Source organism: Coptis chinensis, unplaced genomic scaffold (assembly GCF_015680905.1).
Source record: "Coptis chinensis isolate HL-2020 unplaced genomic scaffold, ASM1568090v1 utg2625_pilon_pilon, whole genome shotgun sequence".
NCBI lineage: Eukaryota > Viridiplantae > Streptophyta > Magnoliopsida > Ranunculales > Ranunculaceae > Coptis > Coptis chinensis.
Window position 1 is genome coordinate 189,516 of NW_028238133.1, and position 14,256 is coordinate 203,771.

Here is a 14,256-nt window from a genome sequence, read left to right on the forward strand (position 1 = left end):
CTCTTTTGCATTGTTACTTCCATTATTATTGTTCTTTATGGATTGTGATGATATTGTAGTGGTTTTGCTTTGTTGAGGTTGTTGTGATAACTACCAAAGTCTTGGGTGGGTGATTTCCTTGGTGTGATCTCCAAGTTGAAATCATTTGGGATAGAAAGTAGCTAGATTGAGGTGTGACCTTCTAGTGAAATCTCCCAACACAAAAATATATGATGTCCTTAATGTAAGTTTCTAATTTCAAATTTAAACTTCAACATCCGAAGTTTTTAACTTTTCTAGCATTCTGTTGTCTGGAGAAAGAGGTATACTACCGAAGCTGATGCAAATGAGAAACACACAATTAAAAGCAAATTAACCAGTATAAGGATCCATAGTTGCCCCAAAAATATCCAAACACACAGATGTGATGCTACAAAAATAAGAACTGCAATTGTACGCAGCACAAAAGTATAAGTTCTTTTATAGCTAGATCACTTATGGAACATCTCGAACAGGAAAACGAAGCTCACAGTAAGATCCTTAAAGCAAAATGTTGTCTGAATCTCACTTCACCACGCAGATCTTTATGACAGAGGCCGCACCAATACGATGCAGTGCCACAATTGCATCACCAAGCTTGCAGAGACCCTTCTGGGTGGCCGACTTGAGGGCAGCTTCTAGAATCACCTCTGTTGACTCGGCGTCTGTAGCTTTGGCAGACCCTTCTGCAAGCAAAGGAATCAGACCCCTGTAAATCAGGCTATGCCTCGCAGGAGTCTCATCACTGCAGGTCCAGTCAAATGAGTCAGTTGTCAGAACAGGTACCACAACCGAGAGGATTGGAACTGCAGGCCTGTACTTGGCCACTAGCTTGGCAGTAGTTCCACCACGAGTAAGCACAACAATTAGGGTGGCTTTAGCCTTATTAGCAGTTCGGACAGCTGAGGAGGCAAGACTCTCCAGTGGACTCATTGGCAGTGGGGTAGACTTGATCATCTCCTTAAAGATGGCCCCATAATCTAGGGAAGACTCTGCCTCAATGCAGATCCGGGCCATGATCTTCACAGCAAGCTCTGGGTAGGCTCCAGCTGCACTCTCACCACTAAGCATGACACAGTCAGTGCCATCAAGGACAGCATTAGCAACATCAGTTGCCTCAGCACGAGTGGGCCGGGGGGACTTGATCATTGACTCAAGCATCTGGGTGGCAGTAACTACAGGCTTGCCTACAAGGTTGCACTTGTAGATCATCATCTTTTGTGCAAGAAAAATCTTTTCGACTGGTATCTCCATTCCCAGATCACCACGAGCAACCATGAAAGAATCTGTCTCACGCAGGATCTCATCAAAATTGACTACACCCTCCTGGTTCTCAACCTTCAGCAAGGAAACAATTAAAACTTGTAAGTACACCACACTTAAAGCCGAGTACATACCTTTAGCAGGAAAAAGAAGAGTTAGAAATCAAATAGTACACCAAGTGGCAACCAACTTTATGATAACTGACTAGTGTTCAAAAATACTAGAACTCATGCAGCATAAACTGGAAAGGACCATCTTCTGCCCAAGCAAGATAAATGCTTTCTATATGTTGCTTGTTACAAGATAGGAAAACTATGCTAAGAGAATAACTTGTGAGGACTGAGGATAGAGGAACTCTATTAAATACCTGACAATTCCTGATAAAGTCACAGACTAGTGAAGTCCTTGTCAAAAATACATATCCCACAAAACAAACACTGAACAGATAGCAGCTACCATGTCTTATTTTGTTTATTCCTGGTGAATTATTATGAAACAAAAATGGCCTTATGGTGGGTCTTGCAGACACCCGCCTCAAGAAATTCTTAAGGTTTAAACATCCTAGAGTAATTTTATCTAAGAAGGTCCACCCAGTGAATTGCTCTAGAATTCTTATAAAAAAAAATTCTAGATTGAAGGCAACCCCTTTAACTGGAAGCCGGAAAAAGAGAAAATCAATTCAATCACCATACCCTTGAGATTATCCTTTCAAATATGGACTTGATGCATTAATATATAGCTTTAGAACAAACCTTTGACATCAACTGTATGTGCTTGGCATGGGGACCAAGAACCTGTCGAACATTTACGAGATCGGAGCCCTTGCGGACAAACGATAGGGCAATCATATCTATCTTGTTGGGGACGCCCCACTCCAGTATGTCTTCCTTATCCTTCTCTGTTAGAGTGGGAAGATCGACAACTATACCAGGGAGATTAACATTTTTCCTCTCACCAATGACAGCAGTGTTTTCACAGCGACATCTGACAGTTCCAGCGGCAGGGTCACAAGATAATACAGTGAGAGTGATAGTGCCATCAGCACACAGAATGATATTTCCAGGCTTGAGATCAACAGCAAGTTTTTTGTAACTCATAGCAATTGTCTTGTCGTCACCCTTTATGTCGTAATCAGTAGTGACAGTGATTTCCTGGCCCTCTTTAAGCTGCACAGGTTTGGCATCTTTTAAAAAACCAGTCCGGATCTCAGGTCCCTGCATCATTTAAAAATTATTATATTTGCATAGAAGAAGAAAGAAAGGCAAGTAAAATGATCAAGTGAATTTAACCTTGGTGTCGAGCATGACAGCACACATGATTTGAGCGTTCTGCATAGCGATGCGGAGATTGTTGAGGGTCTCCTGATGGTAGTCGTGGGTGCCGTGAGAGAAATTGAACCTGGCGACGTTCATCCCAGCTTTGAGAAGCTTCTCGATCATGGGAACGGATCGAGACGAGGGGCCGAGAGTGCAAACGATCTTCGTCTTTGGCACCCGCCCATCGTTCGGAAGCTCCTTCAAGATCCCTTCGATGTCGATGTTCGCCATCCTCTCTACTTATTTATTATTCAATACTCCTCCTACAAATGAAAACTCCCGATCATTTTTTATTTGTTTGAAGCAGATCTATGTATAAAAAAAAATAATCTCATCTTACCCTTCCAGAAAAGATTCGGACAAAACCCCAAACGAAACGCAAAATGAATTAAAAAAAATGGTCCTTTCTTTCTTACGAATAAGATGATTTTGTGTTACTTTTATTGCTGGCCCCTTGTACTCTCGTCAACGCAATTTTCATTCTTGCATCATTTTTTACTCCGATTCTTATTTGCGCCAGTCACCACTGTAACTTATTACTTTGTTTTTGGTATTTTTATTACTATTGGGCTTGTATCATTTTCTTCCGTGGTCTTGGTAAAAAGGCCCGGTCTGGCCCATTTAATTCCACCTCGCATTACCAAAAAGATCTTCTTCTTGTTGCTGGTGATGTTTCCGAGACTTACGTAAGTCAATTTTCTTAAGCTCATTAATCCCACAACAACTTCACTGCCACTATGTCCCTTCTCAAAGATAGGTTTCAATATGACCTTTGGGAGAGAATTACGTAAGTCAATTTTCTTAAGCTCATTAATTTCCCTCTCCAATCGTAATGCTATGTATTTCATAAGCGTGAATCAATGCTTCATCTCCTAGCGTTTTGATTTGGAGTCCTATAGTATCCATCACGTACCAATGCTTCCTGCTGATATTCTGGATCACTTTGTATCCCTGTAATTGTAAACTATGTACTGTTTTTTTTTTATATCAGAATTTAGAAACTACTTGTGTGCTTCTTTGCGAATTGCAATCTACTTTCTGAAACACTACATATTGCTCTAGATAACACAATGATTCAAGTCCCTCGCCCCATATCTCCTTCTATTATGATTCAATTCATATTTTTTCTTGTGTGAAACTTCATTTTGATTTTGTACTTTCTCAGCTCGACTCGATCGAAAAGCTAAATGCACTGCTTGCTACGTGTAGAGGACTCGGAGTAGAAACCAGTCCAACGATCATTGATGGGCTGGGAATCATTCCTCTATTTTCTTGGTGCCATGAGGTCATTGGATTTTGTTCATTATGTCTTCACTCTTTCTATTTACTAGTATAATCGTAGGTGTATTCATGCTTTGGACATTGATTTAATATTTTTGAATGAACATGCTATCTTTGCAGAGTTTTGATAGAGAGAAGGACATATCAAGCGTACGGGTTCCTTCTTTGGAGATGGTGATTGACTCTCATTTCTCCTAGTAAGAGCTAAAAGTCTATCATGGTTAACATGAGCCAGTTCAACAAATGTTCAACTCACGTAGCAGTGTAGCACAGCCTCAATGGGCTTAATAGGGTACTTAAAACTAGTAATTGGGGCAGAAGATGAGAAATATTTATTGGAGATCAAAAGAGAAACACTGTATTGAAATCCTTTTACAAGCACTCGCAGCACATAAGCAGGGAAAGATGGACATAAACAACATATATAATCTGTAGACTAAACGTATTAGTAGTCTTCTGAGGCCAACGGCTGATGAGTCCGTGGAGCTTCAGTTGGAATCATCACGAAGCCATAGATGAGACCTGCAAGGCCAGCACCGATGAATGGACCCACCCAATAGACCCAGTGGTGCCTCCACCTCCAACCTACTAACGCCGGTCCAAATGCTCTCGCTGGATTCATAGCTGCTCCATCGAAGGGTCCACCCGTCAGTGTGTATGCACCCACAAGTAGACCAATGGCGAGCGGTGCTATAGTGCCCAGGCTACCTCGCTTTGGATCAATTGCTGTTGCATAAACCGTGTAAACCAGTGCAAAAGTCATCACTATCTCTAGAACAACTGCATTCAACTCTCCAACACCTGGTCCCACATTGACTCCAACGGGCCTCTGCAACGTATATCAAAACCCACATGTATGTCATTGCCAAAATTATATGTGGAGAATGTATTGGCAGGTGACATTTCAGTCAATCAGTTAAGGACGCTCATTGGTTAAGTATGCTCAGGATCATGCTGTATCTTTTAACATGTCATATTTTTACAATAATTTGGGTAAAGTTACATCAACTAATTTCTACGACAAATTGACACTAATTAGCTAATTTCTTTATGTTTGCTCCTGAAGTAGACGGACATGATTTAGTTCTTACCATGTTATCTGTGGTGAGTCTGAGCAAGAGAGATGCCACAACAGCTCCCAAAAGCTGAGCCACCCAGTACATTATGGAATTGAGGAAGGTAATCCGTCCGCCCACCAGCGCACCAAAGGTAACAGCTGGATTCACATGGCCACCAGAAATATTGAGGCCAATAGCTACTGCCACGAACAATGAGAACGCATTGGCCAGCGCCAAAGCCACCAGACCAGATGCGCCCATTGGCGTGTCTTTGTATATCCTCCCTGCAAACCACACCCATAACAAACGGATCGGCATCAGATCATCAGCTAGGCCATCAATCAATTTTACACTAGACTAACACTCTGATCTACACTAGAGTTAGTGATCTAGTGACATGCATGTATGATGTGTCCGTGTGTGCATGTGCCAAATAATGCAATAACTTTAGCTGCTTCAAACTTGTTTCTTGAAAAGTGCTAGGCCAACAGAGATCGAAAACAAACCGGATAGATCTTCTCATACTTGGAAATCCTGGGCTAGATGGTGAAAGTAAAATAGTTATGGGAGGTGAAAGCATACACATACCGAGGGCAAGGCTGGTGCCTTCTCCAGCAAAGACGAAGATGAAGGTGGAGATAAACTCCTGTAAGGTGGCTCGGACAGAGGCAGGGTGAGTCACATCATCCGTCCTGCCGAATGCATATCTTCGTGTAGCTGTGGTTGACATGGTGACAAATCGTTTGTCTTGCCTTAATTAAACTTAATTGCCTCTCAGAATCAACAATATATAGCTTCCTTTCCTTCTTTCTTCTCGTAGATCAGTACAGATTCATCTGCATGCAAAAGAGGTAGGTAAATGAGTCCAGTTTTGGTGTGGAGAATGAGAGCTTAAATTGAAACTTGGGCTTGAAGTTGTGTAAACAGGTGGCGCAAGCGTGAGCAAGGATGGCGACACGTAGAGAAATGTGTCCTAATCTTTTAGATGGACGTCGCCACTCGCCAGTTCTTATCTCAATATATATATTAACTAGAAACCAAACAAACCTTCACACTGGCACAAAGGACTACTGGTGCTCTGAGTTTGCAACCGACATTGAGAAGTAGTAGGGTGGTGAATCAGAGCATTCCTGCAAGTCGTATTTTTCACCTCCACCCTTCTGAGAAGCAAGGTGAGGGTGTCTAATGATTTTAAATTTCGGACAGAATATTTGATTCCGTTTGAATATAAAAATCGAAAAAACACGCGAGACGAAATGAAATATTTCTTTCGAAAAAAAAAACCGAAAAAATTAAAAAAAAAACACATGAAAACATTCCGTCCGAAATTCATAACTCAGTGAAAATCTCAATAACAAGTGCTATTCTCATTGTGACTTAGTTACAAGTCACTAATTTTGTCACTCTTGCATTGGGCAAAAATTTTTTTGGTATTCAAAAGTGAAAACTCTCAATTTCTCTTTATAGTGACTCACTGACTTGCATTTAGAACGCTCTAGTTAGTTAGCTAGGTTCATCATATCCACTATTGGCATAATATATTTTTTTGGGATAAAAAATAATACCAAACACATGATCGAATTATTGTGAAACACACCTGATTAGAGTTGAAAACAAATGGAAAAAATACGATTGACCAAAATGATGTAATTGTGATTTGCAATCGATATATTTCACAGACAAATGTGAGTGATATTTCGAAATGAGTCCGAGATATATGAGACACGGGGGAAATGATAAACCCCTTATTAAAACCCTAATAAACAGTGAGAGTGAGAGTGATTTTGGAACTTGGAAGAAGATTTGCGATCGATAGTTTGAGTGATGCAGGCTTTTGTGAGAGGTGCACTCTTTACTTTACGGAGTTGTAATAATAATAATAATAATAGTAAAACAACACCATCTTCCTCCTCAGCTACTACTCTTCTTCTTCTTCGTCGACATTTCCATTCCAAAAGGGGTAAATTTTTGTTTTATTGCTTCTTATTCTTTCTAGATTGAAAAATATTCTAACCCTCTTCTTTCACAGGATTCGCATACATATTTAATTCAATACATGGCTCTAACATTAGTCGGCGTGGAAGCTCTTTTGCTGCATCACTTCCTTCTCATTCATCTAATCCCCCAAGGCGCCATAATAGATTACCAAAACATGAAAGGAGAGCCCTGGTTATAGCTTTTTGTTGACAAGTACTACTCTTCTACACCTCTAGCTAGCTATTTTTTTTTTTATCTTACTGCCATGTTAACACCATTCACTTCAATTCTGAACGTTCCATATAATCAATGTGACCATTTGTTGTATATTGTAAGACTTTTCTGTCTGTTCTCCTACCCATAAATTATGACTTGTGTAAGCTATGATAAAAGAAAGGGTTTTATAAATAGTAATTTAGAAAATATTACAAGGTTATTGTCATTCTGAATATTACTTCATAAACCTTTCGAGTTAGTTTATAGTTATAAATGTTAGTATCTCAGGAGTGATCACAGCTACAGATGGAAATTTTAGATATTTTATGACCCAAAGTGATTTAAGAGTTGACCTTTGTTGTGTGGCAAGAGGCCGAGAACGGTTTATCACTTTTTTCTTGGGGTTAGATGCGTAGCTCATGTTCACTTAGGTATAAGTATAAAACTCATTTTCTTATGATGAAATTATTTGGTAGAAATGGTGCCCCTCATTTTACCATTCTAGTATCTGCCTGAAAAATTATCCAAAAAAAAAAAAAGTATCTGCCTGAAATAACCTCTCCTCTCTTGGACATTGGTTGACTTAATGTTTTGCCTTGCAGATACAGGGCTCTGAATGCAGGTAAGTACCCAACCGCTTCTACTGCTAAGAAACAAGTGGGTGGCTGTTTCTATGTTGTTAAGAAGATCATTCAGGAGCTAGAATACAATAGTAAAAGGTCGACTCCAACTAAAGTTAACGCAACTCCACTGGAAAAAGAAGTACCTATTAAAGAACGCCCACCTTTCCCGGAAGCTATAGAGGTCCCAAGCTCCATAATAACAGCTGATTTGATATCTTCTGAACAAAGCTTGGAACTAGTGGATGACTCCCAGCCAATAGTCCCTAGTAAGATGGAAATGGATGTAACCACCAGCAACAGTTTTGAAGTGAAAGAAGAGACTATAAACTCCAGTGTGACGCCTATTTCTGAAGAGTACTTAAACCCCAAAACAATTGTAAGTCTGAGGCATTATTATTTTTATTGTTTTTATTTTATTCAGAGTTCCTTTTTTTCTGGAGTTGAATTATACTAAGTTGGAGCTGAAGGGATAAGAATTTTACACCTCGCACATACTTTTGAAAGGTTGGGAACTGATCCATCAGATATTACCTACCAAGATGCTTAGGATTCAGTGTTGGATCCCAACCTTTCTGCATATGTGCCACATGTGTGGTGTATCCAGGTAAAATGATTTCTTATAATCCTCTGGATTGTATACTTTTTTTTGTTTTCTTATTTTGCTTTTTGTGTAGTTTCTAGTTCTGTGAGCCTCCATTTTATCACGATTTACAATCCATTTGTCTTTTCACTTGGACAAGATTGTCCGGCACCAGGTATTCTTCTTTTATTAGTGTTGAATGTATTTAATTTGCAGGATGGCCTTTCCAACCGTGATCAATTACAAACGAATCTGGAAAGCAAGGAACCATCACATCTATTCGCTAAAAAACCAGAGGACTCTAAGGAACATGCAGCTATTTTTTATGATATTGACTTAAATAACCAAAACGTTGTGCAGGAGGCTTTTAAAGAAGCTTCTGATTCAGATGACTTGGAAAGGTAAGGCTCTTACTGTTACTATGCGTTCTGATAGTGAACAATCTGAAAAATAAGGTCTACCTTTGTCACTACATGTTTGTAGCTATTTATAGTGACATAACTTCACAGGCATTTTATTGAAAGTCACGTGTTACATTTTTTTCATCACCATTGTCCAGAGACATCTCTGAAAGGCACAAAGAAGAAAACCAGCTGCCAAAGAGATCAACAATGTGGGGCAGCTTGCGCTCGTTTGCTGATGGCATAATCAACCTTTGGAGAAAAAAGTAAATTTCCGTCGCAGTAATGCTTGGATTTTTTAAGTTACCATGTTTTAGAAGATTAATTGGAAAGAGCTAGTACATAATCAAATCTGTACATCCTTGTGCTTCATCTTTATCTCTGACTCGACACTCGTGACACTACTTACTTTCCTGATCTGATTACTAAGGATGTTTTGATTACCACAGGATAATTTCCATGCCGTTGTGGTGAATTTTTCATGAGATTATTAGATTTTTATTTTGTTTGTTTTGTTTAAGGTAAAGTATTCTTTTACCCCTTTCCAAGATAATTTTCATATAAAAAATTTCACGTTATTATAAGGTGTAAAAGAATAAAATACATATGTTTCCTGTCCTATGGAAACTCTGCACAAGTCCACAACAATAGGCAACTTCCGTGGATATTCTCTTGTGCAGCTGTGCTAATTAAACACGGTCTCAATTACCACTTTGCAGCTATAAGTGTATAATGATTGTTTGTCATTCTCCTGTTAAAGAAAAACAGAGAAAAAATAAAGGAGGAACTAAATATTTTTAATAACATCCCTGATATTGATCATTAGCACTATATGCTGTCGAGAGTGGTTAGAGTTTGAAACTTTGGCCCTTCTTCAAGCGTTTACATCACTCTGTTTCTTAGACATGGAGTCGATGTGATACCTATTTCTTAGTTTTCTTGAACCGTTTCCAACATCAAATGGGAATTGAGGCCCTACTTGGTAGTCTTTATTTGCAAGGAGATATTTTGAGATCGGTAATGTTGGAAGAGACGGTGTATGTGTATATGATGGTCAGATACGTATGGTCGGCAATGTTCTAAAAAACGCTAGGCGGTAGTCGGGGGGTGGGAGAGCGCCTAGTGCCTAGGCTTTCTAGGCGATTGCCTAGGCGGGCTAGGCACTTTTTTTTTTTTTTCCTAATATATATAGTAATATACACATATACTACAAGAAATAAAGAAAATCATTTACCATAATTCAAAAAATAAACACAAACAAAAATACTTATTACAAAAATGTGTAATAGTTGAAGAATATTGACTTCATATAAAAACATACTCTTTGTTACAGTAATATAATTTACATTAGACTTAAGTATTTTAAACTCATTTAAATCTTAAGCCTACACGGGTTTTATTTTTCGACATTTAAATTCAAAAAAAAAAAACCTTGAACGGACAAACCTTAGAGGCCGCTTAGCCCTTAATCCGCCTAGACCCGCCTAGTCGGTTTTTAAATGACTAGGGCCTAGGCGAGTCGGTTGGGCACCGCCTAGCGCCTAGAGATCGCCTAGACCGATTTTTAGAACAGATGGTCGGTATATCTGTGTAAGTTCAGACAGAGAGGATAAACGTACTCCTTGAGGTTTACTTCAGCCACTCTACTCTAGTCTTGTGGACCAACTAACCCTAGTTGAGGGTTGGCCTTTATCTTTCTTACAATGGCCTCGAGTTAACAAACGCTAATCTACAAGCATTGAACCTTACTTAAGTTGGAAGGCCATATGAGCAGAGGAGGTGAGAGAGAATGTGAGATAGATCGAATAGAAAGTGACCATTTTATGGTGATTGAGATTTGAGAGTTGAGACTCGGGTGCAATTCATTTAGGACGCATGGGAGCTTGTCATATTCCGCTTAGTGTAAAGGGGCCGGAATTCCATGCGAAAGTAGATCTAGATCTCCAACAATAGTTTGCACCATGATCGAATGGTGGAAAAAAAACGTAATAACTGTGATGTTTTTGGTTAATTGGTTCAGCCATTGTTCATAAACGAAATGGAAATGAATGCTGAATTGCTGATTGTCTATCATTTCGCCCTTCTCGTAGCTGCATAACTACAATCTGCATGATTTTTAATTGTTATTTACTATATTAACAAGACTATATTAACAAGACCATGAGTTGGTGAACAACATTCCAAAACACATGGCTCCCAATATATTAGCACTTGCATGGCCTAATATATGATCAGCTATTCGAATCCTCAAATATGCAAGTTCGCTACGTACCTAATCCATACTCGGAGAATTGATATGCAAGGAGGATTTGTGATGCAAGGACTCGAGGACTGGACTTGGGATAATGTGCATGGCTTATATACTCGATTGGGAGTTGGGTACTTACTACTTAGGTCCTATCTTGTGGTCCATTTGATGCCGGGGAATGCATGTCATTGCAGCGTCTACACCAAAGCACGATGCTCTCGGTATCATGACTACATCGTGCATCGTGCTTTGGTGTAGACGGTCTCAAAATGTTATCTCTCGGACTCTCGGTCTCAAAGCCACTAAACAATGCAGGCGCGCTTGTGTTGGCCTCTCTAAGTTGGTTTTCGCAATTTGTTCTAGTCCACCAACCATTTTCAGAAAGGCATCTCAAATTTTTGATCGACATCTCCGCAGTGTTCTCCATGGTATTGTGGTTTCTGATGGTTCTAGCTTCGGTGATTTGCAGTCGCATTTATCGACACTCCCATTACGTCTGGGTGGTTTAGTTATTTATTATGCCACTGATGTCTCTACATTTGCTTTTGTGGCATCTCGTTTTTAGAGTTCTGAGCTTCAGGACCACATTCTTAGGAGTTGTGGTACAATGCCTTTGGATGAGATTCTTGATGTTGCTAGCAGTGCATTGAGTCTCCGCCTACCCGATTTTGACCTCAATTCTCTGGCTACGAATGCTACCGTCCCCTCATAACCACAAAACATTTTGGCGGAAGCATTCTACGGTAAGATTGTTGCTAGTCTTGAGAGGGAGTTTGATTTATCTGTTCGTCAAAAGGCAATCATGGGATGCTTGTAGTTGGATCCATGAAAAGATTTTCTACTTGCTATTCGATGGGAGGGACTTGGACAAAAAATGGGTTATAATGTGTTTTTGTTTTAGAAGGATAGGATTTGCTATTCGGAATGGACTTCTTGGGTGACTTGTTTGCACGCTTGTTCTAATTATTTGTAAAATTCGATAGAAATATCAATAAAATTTCTACTTAAAAAAAAAAAAAAACCAACATTTTTGTTTTTTGTTTTATTCACTACAAAAATAAAAAAAAAAAAAATCAACATTTTCTTTTTATTCAATATAGTATATAAAAAAAAAAAATATTGGTTAATGCTTAAAGAAAGTTGTTCGATGGGCATTTTCAAGAACGGTAAAAGTGTTGTCATCATCGAGGAGTTGCCCTACTTCGGTGAAACTATTCAAGCATTAGAGGAGAAACACCCAATCGACAACCACCGTGAGACCAATTGTTCCTTTTGTTGAGCTCCCTTTATTATTAGAGAGAGACACTCTTTTGTCATGCATTAGGTTGTTACCGAAAGGTACTTCTTGTGGCCGTGATGGTCTCCGAGCTCAGCACTTGTTAGATGCCATGAGTTGTGCTGCAGCAGCTATATTGTCTGATTTGCCAAATGCATTGACCCCTATGGTGAATCTTTGGTTACAGGGACGATGTCCACAGCCGTTAGTGGACCATCATGTTGAAAGAGGTTCGTATCCGATTCCCAACTATTGCCCCTTGGGTTGAGTACTTGTATTTTCAACCTGCGAGTTTATACGTAGATGGCTACATATGGTCTTCCACTTGGGTCCAGCAAGGTGACCCTTTGGGTCCCCTTCTATTTGCACTGGTGTTGCATTCTCTGATTCTATGAATCCAGTCCAGTTGTCAGTTATTGCTACAGGTGTGGTACCTAGATGATGGGACTTTGATTGGGGATACAGAACAGGTGGCGATAGCTTTGGGTATGATTCAGGAAGAAGGACCTTCTTTTGGGTTGGTTCTTAATGTGGCTAAAACTGAGGTATTTTGGCCATCATGGATCCCGTCGCTCTACTCGGCCTCTTTCCTTGATTTTTCCCATCTCGCCGGGGGATCGAGGTTGCTTGGAGGGCAGCGCTTAGCGATGCATCTTTGTCATGGGTCTTGCTTTCATGAAGTGTCATTTCGAAATGTACTTCTTGTGGGCTGTGATGATGATAACAAAAGACTTGTTGGATGCCATGAGTGGGCTGCGGCGACTATATCGTCTGATTTGCTAGATGCATTAACCCCTGTGGTGACTCTTTGGTTACACGGACGATGTCCACAGCTGTTAACGGAATTCATAGCGAGTGCTCCACTTACTCCACTTCTTAAGCCGGATAATTGTATTCGTCCAATAGCTGTGAGCATGGTTTGGCGTTGTCTTGTCTCCAAGATTGTAATGAGAAGAGTTTCCATAGATGTAGTTGGGTACTTACAGGATTTCCAGTATGGGGTGGGTGTTTACAGTGCGGCGGAGGCGATTTTTTGCATTATTATCCAACCGTTATGGTGTATGGTACCAAATGACAATAGCTATTTTTCTATGCTACTGGTAGATTTTCAGAATGCTTTTAACAATGTTGAGCAGACCATCATGTTGAAAGATGTCTATATCGATGCCCAGCTATTGCCCATTAGGTTGAGTACTTGTATTGTCAACCTGCGAGGTTATACGTGGGAGATGGCTACATATGTTCTCATACTGGGGTCCAGCGATGACTCTTATTGATTGTTTAGCTGTATTAGAAGGCAATGACTCTGATTGACAATTCTTGTATTGGAAGATCCACATTGTGAGTTAGCGCTCTTACGATCTTGTGTTGGCCACTCTAAGTTGGTCTTCGCGATTCATACTTGTCCACCATCCATTTTCAGAGAGGTAGCGTAAACTTTTGATCGGCATCTCCGCAGTGTTCTACCGCGTATTGTGGTTTCTGATGGTAATGGCTTCGGTGATTTGCAGTGACGTTTATCGACACTCCCATTACGACAGGGTGGTTTATGTATTTATTGTGCAGTGGATGTCTCTACATTTGCTTTTGTGGCATCCCATTTTCAGACTTCTGAGCTTTAGGACCACATTCTTAGGAGTTGTGGAACAATTCCTTTGGATTAGATTCTTGATGTTGCTAGCAATGCATTGAGTCTCTTACATTTTTATTTTATTTGATGAGTATATACTACCAAAAAAAAAAAAAACCAACATTTTCAATTATTCAAAGACTATATACTACTAAAAAAAAATTAAAAAAAAAAAAAAAAACCAACATTTTCTTTTTTTCGAAGAGTATATATATATATTGGCCGATGCTTACAGAAAGTTGCTGATGGGCATTTTACTGCTGCGGTAAAAGTGTTGTCATCATAAGGGCTTTCCCTTACCTCGGCGGAAATTATTCTAGCATTAGAAGAGAAACACCCAACGCAATAGCCACCTGTGAGACCAACTGT

The 14,256-nt window shown here is 39.7% G+C and overlaps 3 protein-coding genes across 3 annotated transcripts; 1 reads left to right on the forward strand and 2 right to left on the reverse strand.

Annotated features, from left to right (window-relative positions):
• Positions 1-340: 340 nt before the first annotated feature.
• On the reverse strand, positions 341-3,172 carry LOC147473381 (pyruvate kinase, cytosolic isozyme). Its single transcript, XM_086587524.1, has 4 exons — positions 2,938-3,172; positions 2,571-2,860; positions 2,034-2,495; positions 341-1,356 (listed from the first exon to the last, which is right to left on the reverse strand). Exons 2-4 carry the CDS (start codon positions 2,826-2,828, stop codon positions 544-546), a joined length of 1,533 nt encoding a protein of 510 aa, XP_086443650.1. The 5' UTR covers positions 2,829-2,860; positions 2,938-3,172; the 3' UTR covers positions 341-543.
• Positions 3,173-4,308: 1,136 nt separating this feature from the next.
• On the reverse strand, positions 4,309-5,806 carry LOC147473382 (aquaporin TIP3-1-like). Its single transcript, XM_086587523.1, has 3 exons — positions 5,525-5,806; positions 4,970-5,220; positions 4,309-4,707 (listed from the first exon to the last, which is right to left on the reverse strand). The coding sequence occupies exons 1-3, from the start codon at positions 5,664-5,666 to the stop codon at positions 4,324-4,326; spliced, it is 777 nt and encodes a 258-aa protein (XP_086443649.1). The 5' UTR covers positions 5,667-5,806; the 3' UTR covers positions 4,309-4,323.
• A 718-nt stretch (positions 5,807-6,524) lies between these two features.
• On the forward strand, positions 6,525-9,253 carry LOC147473383 (uncharacterized). Its single transcript, XM_086587545.1, has 5 exons — positions 6,525-6,896; positions 6,966-7,126; positions 7,732-8,128; positions 8,549-8,733; positions 8,892-9,253. Exons 3-5 carry the CDS (start codon positions 8,024-8,026, stop codon positions 9,001-9,003), a joined length of 402 nt encoding a protein of 133 aa, XP_086443671.1. The 5' UTR covers positions 6,525-6,896; positions 6,966-7,126; positions 7,732-8,023; the 3' UTR covers positions 9,004-9,253.
• Positions 9,254-14,256: the final 5,003 nt, after the last annotated feature.

Coding starts and splice junctions, on each gene's coding strand:
- LOC147473381 (XM_086587524.1), bottom strand. CDS start 2,828: ATGGCGAACATCGACATCGAAGGGATCTTGAAGGAGCTTCCGAACGAT. Junction 2,496..2,570: donor CTGTCATGCTCGACACCAAG/GTTAAATTCACT, acceptor TAAATGATGCAG/GGACCTGAGATCCGGACTGG. Junction 1,357..2,033: donor ACATACAGTTGATGTCAAAG/GTTTGTTCTAAA, acceptor TCCTTGCTGAAG/GTTGAGAACCAGGAGGGTGT.
- LOC147473382 (XM_086587523.1), bottom strand. CDS start 5,666: ATGTCAACCACAGCTACACGAAGATATGCATTCGGCAGGACGGATGAT. Junction 5,221..5,524: donor AGGCACCAGCCTTGCCCTCG/GTATGTGTATGC, acceptor TGTGGTTTGCAG/GGAGGATATACAAAGACACG. Junction 4,708..4,969: donor GACTCACCACAGATAACATG/GTAAGAACTAAA, acceptor TATACGTTGCAG/AGGCCCGTTGGAGTCAATGT.
- LOC147473383 (XM_086587545.1), top strand. CDS start 8,024: ATGGAAATGGATGTAACCACCAGCAACAGTTTTGAAGTGAAAGAAGAG. Junction 8,129..8,548: donor ACTTAAACCCCAAAACAATT/GTAAGTCTGAGG, acceptor TTTAATTTGCAG/GATGGCCTTTCCAACCGTGA. Junction 8,734..8,891: donor GATTCAGATGACTTGGAAAG/GTAAGGCTCTTA, acceptor ACCATTGTCCAG/AGACATCTCTGAAAGGCACA.